Genomic DNA, 12,099 nt, shown 5'->3' on the forward strand with positions numbered 1-12,099 from the left:
CTAGTGAAGATGTCTCAATTTGGGTCCTATATGCTAACTTCCAATGGATCTTGGTTGTTTTTCCGGGAATGGGAACCCGGGAATTATCTATTTTTTCACTTCCGCTTTCCCGGGAATTAAGTGCAGGAATTCCCGGGAATTTTTCTTTGCATTATTTTATATAAAATTGAGGGATAAATAATACAAAAACATTTTTTTTTTTTGGTAAATACATCATTCTCATTACACTTCCAAAATCTACTTTAACTACTTTTCAAATGCCATTTTCTTTGCAAATAAGGGATTTCAATGGGTATAATTTAGCATAAGTAGAGAGGAATATAAAAAATAATTTAATTGTTTTTGGAAATTAAATAATTTACGTAAAAATTTTCAAATACTTTCGAAATTGCATTCTCCTTTTTGAATATGTTGCCAAGTAGTAATAGTTGCCTTGTCCGACATACATAGTCGTGGGTTTTAGCCAGGTTCTAACGGCCGCCCAATTGTTTAAAAGAAGGTTGCTCTTCCTAATTTATTATCGTCATATTTGTGTAAAACGACATTCCAATAGGCTGGTAGACTAATTAAACTTTTACAAACAATGGTCATTTTACTTTATATAAGCACTTTTGCAATTGCATAATTTCAAAATATTTTCATAATTATTACAATGATGTGTTTATGAAATATGAAAATGGCAACTTTTATTATGATAGTTACATTAATTACAAACTTAGATGGTGTATTCCTTTTGGGAATATTGACCGAACATCTGCATATAGTGAAATATAGTGACACTGTTTTGTCTCTAACAACAATGCAAAAATTGGTCCATATCGGTCCATAATTATATATAGCCCCCATATAAACCGATCCCCAGATTTGGGTTGCGGATCCACTAAGAGCAGCAAATTTCATCCGATCCGGGTGAAATTTGGTACTTGGTATTAGTATATGGTCTCTAAAAACCGCGCAAAAATTGGTCCATATCGGTCCATAATTATATATAGCCCCCATATAAACCGATCCCCAGATTTGACATCCCGAGCATCTAGGAGAAGCAAAATTCATCCGATCCGGTTGAAATTTGCAACGTGGTGTTAGTATATGGTCGCTAATAACCATGCCAAACGTGGTCCATATAGGTCTATAGTTATATATAGCCGATCCCCAATCACACAAATATTGGTCCGTATCGGTTCATAATCATGGTTGCCACTCGAGCCAAAAATAATCTAACATTTTTTTTTTTTAGAAAATTTTGTCAAAATTTTATTTTTATGGAAAATTTTGTCAAAATTTTACTCCTATAGAAAATTTTGTCAAATTTTATTTCTATAGAAAATTTTGGCAAAATGTTATTTCTATAGAAAATGTTGTCAAAATTTTAATTCTCTAGAGATGTTGTCAACATTTTAATTCTATTGAAAATTTTGTCAAAATGTTATTTCTATAGAAAATTTTGACAAAATTTTATTTCTATAGAAATTTTATTTCTTTTAGAAACTTTATTTTAGAAACTTTTATCAAAATTTTATTTCTATAGAAAATTTTGTCAAACTTAATTATATACGTATTTAATCGGCCTTTTTTAGTTTAATATATACCACATATGGACTACCTTGCAATTTAGAAGACGGTGTTAGGAAGTTTTAAGATACCTTGCCATCGGCAAGTGATACCGCAACCCAAGTAATTCGATTGTGGATGACAGTCTTCAGTAGAAGTTTCTACGCAATCCATGGTGGATGGTACATACGCCCATATAAGCTGTTTTTTTGTTTTGTTTTATTTCGGGTTCGATTGGGATGCCCAAATTAAAACGGATTTCTAAGAGTTTGTCCGAGACTGGTTTCTGAGGACCTGTCTATGGGGTGCTCCTGCTAAATTGTCCCAGGACGTGTCCTTTGGGATGAGTCCAAGACGCGTCCTAAAATGTAAATTTACCCTGTCAATGACAAACCCATGTTAAAGTGACCGGTCCCTTCCATACGTTTTGACCAGAACTGGGACTGGTCCATACACACCAGGGACTAGTCCTGTACCGATTCTGTTGTTGATTCATTTCCCGTAAAGGGTGATACGGTCAAAATTTGGTCAAGGGAAAACGCGTGTAAATCGGTGAAATCGTTTATTTAAAAAATCAAATTAAATTTCTTTTTCAAGTTCAATTAGTATAAAATTCAGGAAAAATATTCAGTTAGGCTTTCGCTTTTCCAAATCCGAATTGCCGGCCCTCACGCTTGATACCTGCCATCAGATTTTGTACAGCCACCTTGTCCACCTTCTTCGCCGCAGAAAACCAGTTTGCCTTGAACTGCTGCTCGTCCTTAGCAGTTTTTTTGGTCTTCTTTAGGTTCCGCTTGACAATAGCCCAGTATTTCTCAATTGGGAGGAGCTCTGGCGTGTTGGGAGGGTTCTTGTCCTTGGGAACCAACTGCACGTTGTTGGCGGCGTACCACTCCATGGCCTTTTTACCGTAATGGCAAGATGTTTGGCATCTGGCCAAAACAGTACGGAACAACCGTGTTTCTTCAGGAAAGGCAGCAGACGTTTATTCAAACACTCTTTCACGTAAATTTCTTGGTTGACAGTCCCGGAAGCTATGAAAGTGCTGCTTTTCAAGCCACAGGTACAGATGGCTTGCCAAACCAGACATTTCTTTGCGAACGTTGACAGTTTTATGTGCTTGAAAATATCTGCTACCTTTCCCCTTCCTTTTGCCGTATAAAACTCCTGTCCCGGAAGCTGCTTGTAGTCGGCTTTGGCGTAGGTTTCGTCGTCCATTACCACGCAGTCAAACTTCGTCAGCATCTTCTTGTACAGCCTCCGGGATCGAGCTTTGGCCGTCGTATTTTTTTTATCATCGCGATTTGGAGTCACTACCTTCTTGTAAGTCGATAGTCCGGCTCGTTTTTTGGCTCGATGCACGGTTGTAGACGATACACGCAGCTTATTTGCGGCATCTCGGAGAGAGAGGTTAGGGTTTCGCTTGAAACTACCGGCCACTCTCTTTGTCGTCTCAGCGGCTTCCGGTTTTCGATTTCCCCCCGATCCAGACTTCCTGGCTGTCGACAAACGTTCCCCAAACACTTTAATTACATCTGTAACGGTTGATTTGGCAACTTTTAGCGATTTTTGCCAGCTTTGCGTGCGAGTAGCTCGGATTTTCGCGATGCGCGAGCAAAATTTTGATACGCTGCTCTTCTTGCTTGGACGGCATTTTTACAACTGAAGAGTGAATTCCAAAATCAAAATAGGAGCAACATTCTACACACACACCTTCAAAATGAGGGGTGTTCAAGTTTTCTAAATGCAAAATTGAAAGAAATACGTCAAGTTTATATTGATCAAATTTTGACCGTATCACCCTTTAGGGTAGTTTCTGTTCTATTCGTCGAACTAGACAGCGTTCCGAAATCCGTGACATTGCGCTGTACATTCCGGGATTTGTCGGGACAAGAAAAAATAGTCAAATTTTTCGAAAATATATACCCATATTTTATCACTTGGTGTTTCTCTTTGGTAAATTTGCATAAACGTCATGTCATAGTCGTTATTGTGTGCAGACTTTGTCGAAATTTTTAGAAATGTTATTATTTCCTGAAAGTCGGAAACCCAAATTCATATTTACTGCCATATTACTTTCGGGCTATATTTTCAAGATTCATATGTCTTGGCACCTATAGGGTCCCTTCTGGCCCATTTGGAGTATATACTGACCTATAAGGTCCCTTCTGGCCCATTTCGAATATAGAATTATATTTAATTGAATTAATAAGTTATATTTTGTAATGTCCCGGCTGCTATTAGCCGTTAGGTTAGGTTAGGTTAGGTTAGGTGGCAGCCCGATGTATCAGGCTCACTTAGACTATTCAGTCCATTGTGATACTACATTGGTGAACTTCTCTCTTATCACTGAGTGCTGCCCGATTCCATGTTAAGCTCAATGACAAGGGACCTCCTTTTTATAGCCGAGTCCGAACGGCGTTCCACATTGCAGTGAAACCACTTAGAGAAGCTTTTAAACCTTCAGAAATGTCACCAGCATTACTGAGGTGGGATAATCCACCGCTGAAAAACTTTTTGGTGTTCGGTCGAAGCAGGAATCGAACCCACGACTTTGTGTACGCAAGGCGGGCATGCTAACCATTGCACCACGGTGGCTATTAGCCGTGTAAATAAATAAATCTATGCTGTTGTAGATTAAGCTGTGGATAACGTTATGGCAAACAAACATTAGTTCTGAGGTGGCAATCCCCTATTCTTTTGTAGTGCCTTACGATACTGAGAATTTGAACATTTCGCATCGTAATTGGCGATTGTTATAGTGTAACTAAGGAGTCTATGGTAGTGATGGGGATAAACTCTTACTTTGAAATGTTGGCAGGGAATGCAGACTTGAATAGAATTGGACACTAAATGTCAACTGATTATTATAATTTGTAAAAATACAGAAAGACTCACGTCTTTGTATACATTTTTATATATACTGCTTACGTGACAGCTTACGTCTGGAAAGACAGTGATGATAATTTGATTTGTTTCTGTTAGCGATGAGATTGAATGAAATGGTACAGACATTCAACAAGTATGACAATCGAAAACCAAAAATATTTTTGAAAACGATTTAATTACAAATCGTTTTCTTCTCTAGGAAATAGGAAAAAATTAAAATATATGCCTTGAATAATTGAAATTCCGGGATATTTGGCAAATTTTGTGAAAGATTCAGGACACTTCCTAAATATGAAATTCCGGGACTATTTATCCGACTACGAGCTATAATAACAAGACACTAACGCATGGGGGTTTGGCTTCGAACTCAATTATTTTATTTATAACAATTCCTTATATACTAGCTAGTCATATAATTCTTAACCTACTTATACCTAAGTGTTGTCTCTTATGTTCCTGTCTTCTTCCTGTCCACAATATCCCTCACAAGGGTTTTATTACTCTGCGCATGTGCAGCGTATCTTTCTGAATATTCTTAGCTCTAATGGTTTTATTTATAGTTAAGCAGACGGCTGATAATACTTCAAGCTACAGACTAGTCCATATCAGGGATGGAAAATTCAGTACTATAGTACTTTTTTCAATACTTTTTCACCTTGGTCAGTACCGTAGTACCCCCGAGAATGATTTAGTACCTTCTGTGTATACAGTTTTGAGCCGATATCAGACTTATGCTACAATAGTTTTGACAAAATGTTTTAATATTTTGAGAAAGTCTTTAATGAACTTATTTACTAATGGTCTTTTAAAAAATTTTGTAAAAATTTTATTTCTATAGAAAATTTTGTCAAAATTTTATTCTTTAGAAAATTTTGTCAAAATTTTATTCTATAGAAAATTGTACCAAAATTTTATTCCATAGGAATTTTTTTTTCAAAATTTTATTCTATAGAAAATTGTATCAAAATTTTATTTCTATAGAAAATTTTGTCAAAATTTTATTTCTATAGAAAATTTTGTCAAAATTTTATTTCTATAGAAAATTTTGTCAAAATTTTATTTCTATAGAAAATTTTGTCAAAATTTTATTTCTATAGAAAATTGTGTCAAAAATTTATTTTTATTTTTTATTTTTTTTACTATTTTTTGAAGAATTCTACCAACTGTGGCAACCGCGATTATAATTACGGTAGTCTTTGTAAGAAAAAGAAGAATATTTAAAATTGAGGAGTTGACAAACAAAATTTAGTCTCAAGGAGCTCTGGACAATAATCTTCCAATATTTTTTTTTGTTGAAATTTAGTGAGAAGTATTTTTTCGCTCAAAAAGATACCGTTTTTGTACTTTCTTAAAAATTGTAGTTTCCATCCCTGGTCCCTATGCACACCAATTCACATAATGCACAAATAATTTTTAGGAAAAGAAAACTATGCTGGCGGCACTTAAGAAGATGTTTTAAATATAAAAGATAACAGGACTTATGAAATATAAGAGACAACTGTACAGAACTGTACAGGGACAATCCAGGCGAATCCCGACCATTTGGCAAGCCTAGTTGTAATACGATCGGAATGCATCAATGGTAAATATATTGGAAATACAAAAGGATGAAACAGGTTAGACTAAACATTATTTGGTTTTCAGGATATAATGGAAAAAGTGGAATAAACTAGAACCTCTAGAAGTTCGATCCAATCCTTTCAAGGAGCTAATCTTAGAGAAAACAAACTCGACACCATAACTGGAACGTTTCCTTTGTCATTGTTCTGAATTCCAGGAGATTCTAAAATCTCGTGTTTGAGAGGAGATATGCGAAAAATATGAGGCAAAGTTGCTAAACCGAAAAAACCAAAAATGTCATGTCCGTAAAATATGAATGCAACGTTTAGTATAGAAGCTGTGTTTTTCTGACACAAAGTTTTTTACTTGACCAAAATTAGATTGGATACATTAAGTCTTTTTTGTGATGGCATTTTGTCTATAGGATTAAAGGATTCGATTTTGAAATGGGTACTTTTACATAAAAGTAAGATAATTTACATAAGTTACAAATCATCGTCGAAGGGCGAGCTTATAGTCAAGTTCGTTTATAAAATGTTTTACAATATAGAAGATGTCTTTTAAGACTTTATTTAAAGAAGCTCATAATTTATATTTATCTCTTTGGAATTGCATTAGACCAAATTGCATTAGGAGAAAATCTTAAACCACGAACCATTCAAAATACGAATTTGATGTCATTTTCATGTTAGCCTGATATCGAAAAAGGCGATTAACGTCCAAATGCATGATCTTAATTTACAATTAATTATTATTGGAGCCTTATGAACAAGAAAGATGAAGGAACTTGATCAATAGAGTTATTGAAAAGAAAACGCCAGATGAAGGCGAAATTGGAGCGCCGCTCCAATTTTGAGGCCATATTTCTCATGAGTTGATTTTCTTGGACTCATTTTCATTCCGGCAATTTGGTGTTGCTAGGGTACAAAGGAAAAAACGACGAAAGACCCATGAATGAATGTCATGTGGACTGAGTAGAGTTAATGGGCAATTAGCAAATTTAGCAATGTGAAATAATGCAACTGTGATTGAAATATGAAAAATACTATGAGCTATTGAAGGAAAGTATAGAGACAGTTACTTGGACCATAAGAATCACGCCATAGAGTTTCGGCCACATCTGCGCGAATAGGAGCGGCTGAAGATAATGTTTGTGTATAGGACGTGATTATAATAAGATCTTGGAGCACCTTGTATGTCATTGCCATGCAATCACGATCAAAGTTAGCAGTAATGCTGATGACATTTCTGAGTGTGTATGAGATTCCTTGCCATTGAGCTAAACATAGGATTTGGTAGCACTCATTGATAAAAGAGAAGTTCACCACTTGTGTTGTCACAATGGACTGAACAGTCGAAGTGAGCCTATAATTAAGGGCTGTCACTAAACCTAATCCCACGATCCCACCACATGGGGAAATGGGTTTTTAAGAAACTGGTCCAGCTCGGAAGAAGTAAGTGAAAACACATTGAGGTTAAGGTTATGGTTTTCCTATAATAAGAGAAGGAATAGTAGCATGAAAAGGAAGAGTTTGAACATAGAAAAACTGAATACTGGCATAACAGGTTGGCTGATAAGCCCCCGGTCTGGCACACAGATGGCGTCGCTAGTATTAAATGCATATTATTTTTATATAGTACCAACCTTCAAATGATTCGTGTCAAAATTTGACATCTGTAAGTCAATTAGTTTGTGCGATAGGGCGTCTTTTGTGAAGCAACTTTTGTTATTGTGAAAAAAATGGGAAAAAAGGGAATTTCGTGTATTGATAAAATACTGTTTTCTGAAGGGAAAAAATACGGTGGAAGCAAAAACTTGGCTTGATAATGAGTTTCCGGACTCTGCCCCAGGGAAATCAACAATAATTGATTGGTATGCAAAATTCAAGCGTGGTAAAATTAGCACGGAGGACGGTGAACGCAGTGGACGCCCGAAAGAGGTGGTTACCGACGAAAACATCAAAAAAATCCACAAAATGATTTTGAATAACCGTAAAATGAAGTTGATCGAGATAGCAGAAGCCTTAAAGATATCAAAGGAGCGTGTTGGTCATATCATTCATCAATATTTGGATATGCGGAAGCTCTGTGCAAAATGGGTGCCGCGCGAGCTCACATTTGACCAAAAACAACAACGTGTTGATGATTCTGAGCGGTGTTTGCAGCTGTTAACTCGTAATACACCCGAGTTTTTCCGTCGATATGTGACAATGGATGAAATATGGCTCCATCACTACACTCCTGAGTCCAATCGATAGTCGGCTGAGTGGACAGCGACCGGTGAACCGTCTCCGAAGCGTGGAAAGACTCAAAAGTCCGCTGGCAATGTAATGGCTTCTGTTTTTTGGGATGCGCATGGAATAATTTTTATCGATTATCTTGGAGCGTTTGAGGGTCGAAATTGCGACAAAACGGCCCCATATGAAGAAGAAAAAAGTGTTGTTCCACCAAGACAACGCACCGTGCCACAAGTCATTGAGAACGATGTCAAAAATTCATAAATTGGGCTTCGAATTGCTTCCCCACCCACCGTATTCTCCAGATCTGGCCACCAGCGACTTTTTCTTGTTCTCAGATCTCAAAAGGATGCTCGCAGGGAAAATCGCCGAAACTGACGCCTATTTTGAGGCAAAACCGAAGGAGTACTACCAAAATGGTATCAAAAAATTGGAATGTTGTTATAAGTGAAAACAAATTGAGGTTAAGGTTTTGGTTTTCCTATAAGAAGAGAAGGAATAGTAGCATGAAAACGATGAGTTTGAACGTAGAAAAACTAAATACTGGCATAGGCGTAAGCCGATAAGGAAAACGTGGTTGATATGGTTTTTTGTCAACTCATTTTTTATTCCCCGGTGGTCCTGCCAGGGATTAACCGATTTACTCGAAATATTCTCGAACACATATGGAATTGATGGAATGGATGGTAAAACCTATTTGTCCGAAGCAATTTACTTGAATGGAAGATAATGTGAGTTTTTCAAGACCAACATAAAAACTCAGATTTATTTGTATTTTTAAGAGACAAAATTAGAGTTCTTAACAAAACAAAAATTCACATGATTTTTTAAATGGGGAGCTCCTCCGATTCAAGTATAAACATATTCGTTTGATATGGTGACGGGATAGTTGAATGACCCATTGGAACCCATTTTATTCATTTTTAATAGAAACCGATTTATTTCACAGAACGAGATCCCCAGGTGAAAATATATCAATTGAAATTATTTTTTCAAATCAAATACCAAATGATACAAATTATGTTTAGAACTTACCTTCTCTTGAGTTGATTCGTCGACCCCACTGTCATTGTCACCCTCTGGAAATAAGAAATAACAAAGAATTAATTATATTAGAAAAATATATAATTTGCGAATGAAATTAATCCAATTGAATTTAGAAATGGCTTCAGAATATTTTTAATTTCTTTATTTTGCTATAAATCTTACTGCTGTTTGAACCCTTCCCGTCACCACTGAGGGATTTTGAAATACTGGAATCATTTGCATATGAATCGGGTGATGTTAGTGATAGATCGCTGGTCTTAACCATTGACATGGGAGACTCATCCTGAAATGAAGGTTCCTCCTCTTCGTTTAGTGATGGACCCATAGGATCGTTTTTGAACTGTGCTGATTTGAGAGGTGTGACAGCCGAGCCCATTATCACATCATCATCATCATTGGTCGCCAGCGATGAAGGTGGTCGTTGTGGTTGTTGGGGGGCTGGAGGTCGATTCTGAGGTGGTTGCTGTTGTGTGCCGGGTGCTCCCGGAGGCCTATTGAAGGGGGGCCTTGCACCAGGCTGATTACCGGGAAATGGATTTGGTGGTCGGTTTCCAGCCTGCTGTGGCTGTCCGGGCGCCTGAGGTGGCCATGGAAATGCACCTTGGGGTCGTGGTGCACCCTGGCCCGTGGGACTTTGTGGTCCATTACTATTGGGCGGTCGAACCTGGTTATTCTGTGGGGGACCACCAGGTCGAGGACCAGGTGCTCCAGGACCCATTAGTAGATTTCCTCGGCTATCCATTGTACGCAAGGGTGGAGGAGCACCCGGTCTCATTCCTGGACCTCCGGGCATAGGAGGACCTCCTGGTCGTGGTCCCGGTGCTCCCATGGGTCTTGGAGGCATGCCACCCGGAAATGGTGGACGTGGTGGACCAGGTGGTCTCATCTGTGGAGGGAAATAGGTATTTCGTATTGGTTTAGTTCCGTCCATTGTCTTGACAGTGTTGTTGGCTTATGGCTACTGGTGCAAATGATTTCAGTTCTTGAGTTTTGTATTTCATATGTGAAATAGGTGTGGGATCATGTGTACACATATGTGGTTACATTCTAGATTCGTGTATTGCTAATAAACGGTGCAAATGGATGCATATGAGCGTTCCTAATAATTTCACTGTTTTTTACTATTCCATACCAAAACTCTATTCACAATTTGATGGCTGTCATATAAATTTTGTCATTTGCATATCTCAAAGCATGAATTGATGGAGAGGGTACTACCCCCTCCCCAAAAATGAAATAAAAACCATATTTGTATGATTGTCAAAGGAAATAAAAACCAAGTCCTCATATCCATTTACTTTTTTTGTCATGAAATTCTGTTTACCCCTGTAACATGAGCTGAATCATTATGTCAGGTGCTTGGTTTCTATATTTCCTTGGGAAATTTGACTTCATAGTTGTCGTAGATTCCAATACAATTTGTATTGTAGTTAAAATCACTTATTGATTCAACAAAGTTCTCGATTTGGGTCTGTTTGTTTTTTATTATTCTTTTTTGATTTGGGTGTTTTTTTATTCGTGGTTGGTATTTGGTTTCAAAAACTAACCACAAAGTTTTTCCAATAAAAATATTTTCACATCCTTAAATTTATTAGAGTTGTAACTGATGGCGAAAGGGTTATGCTTTTTATTGTTTTTTTTTTTGTGTTTTATTAGTGGAGAGTTATTTATAAGTTCGTCGATAAGGAATAGTGCGGTGTGAAGACACTAAAAGTGTCAATGCCAAAAAAAAATCTTTGTCAACCTCAATTAAGAGTTTGTGAAAATATATGGCTGAAATAGTACGAAAATAAAATGTCTAAAAATCCTAGTGTTTTTCTACACATGAAAAAATTATGTTGCGAAATTTCCTATTAAAAAATATAAAAAAAGCGAACTATAAAAAATTTACTCAAGTGAACTCCCTGTGCAGTTAAAATAAATAATATCTCTGGGAAGACATTTTTTGGAAGTGCTTTTAAAGTTCTGCATTTAAAAGAACAATTTTTTCTGGGTTATTAATCGAATCAATGAAAAAACTGATTGAGTTTTCTAACGACATCAATTAAGTTTTTGATTGATTCAATTAAAAAATTAATTGATCTTTGCTATCAACATCAATTAAATTTTTAAAAATTTATTGAAATTTTCAATTCAAATCAATTAATTTTTTATGTCGTATTATCGTTTTCGTGATTGAAGATATTTCAATTAAAAAACAAGTATATACGGCCGTTAGTTCGGCTAGTCCGATTTTTATGTACCCTCCACCATGGATTGCATAGAAACTTCTACTAAAGACTGTCATCCACAATCGAATTACTTTCAGTTTGACAAAATTTTCTATAGAAAAAAAATTTTGACAAATTGACAAAATTTTCAATAGAAATAAAAATTTGACAAAATGTTCTATAGAAATAAAATTTTGACAAAATTTTCTATATAAATAAAATTTTTACAAAATTTTTTATGGAAATAAAATGTTGACAAAATTTTCTACAGAAATAAAATGTTGACAAAATTTTCTATAGAAATAAAATTTTAACAAAATTTTCTATAGAAATAAAATTTTAACAAAATTTTCTATAGAAATAAAATTTGACAGAATTTGTATAGAAATAAAATTTTGACAAAATTTTCTATAGAAATAAAGTTTTGACAAAATTTTGTATAGAAATGAAATTTTGACAAAATTTTCTATAGAAATAAAATGTTGACCAAATTTTCTATAGAAATAAACACTTAACAAAATTTTCTATAGTAAAACCATTTTGACAAAATTTTCTACAGAAATAAACTCTTAACAAAATTTTCTATAGAAATAAAGTTTTGACAA

General features: G+C 35.7%; 1 protein-coding gene across 11 annotated transcripts in view; it reads right to left on the reverse strand.

Moving 5' to 3' along the window:
- The window catches only part of tau (microtubule-associated protein tau), a 205,498-nt gene that overhangs the window by 81,051 nt on the left and 112,348 nt on the right, over window positions 1-12,099 (reverse strand). For 6 of the 11 annotated variants that reach the window (XR_012718293.1, XR_012718292.1, XM_075292279.1 and 3 more), the window contains exons 3-4: window positions 9,447-10,170; window positions 9,273-9,316 (exon numbers count right to left, since the gene is read on the reverse strand). Coding sequence is in view for 9 of the 11 variants with exons in the window: in XM_075292279.1 (XP_075148394.1) it covers window positions 9,273-9,316; window positions 9,447-10,170 (768 nt within the window). In the remaining 2 variants the exon portion in view is untranslated. The remainder of the gene's footprint in view (window positions 1-9,272; window positions 9,317-9,446; window positions 10,171-12,099) is intronic. The other 5 variants (XM_075292286.1, XM_075292288.1, XM_075292284.1 and 2 more) reach the window with 1 other exon arrangement.

Source organism: Haematobia irritans, chromosome 1, assembly GCF_050003625.1.
Source record: "Haematobia irritans isolate KBUSLIRL chromosome 1, ASM5000362v1, whole genome shotgun sequence".
NCBI classification, from domain to species: domain Eukaryota; kingdom Metazoa; phylum Arthropoda; class Insecta; order Diptera; family Muscidae; genus Haematobia; species Haematobia irritans.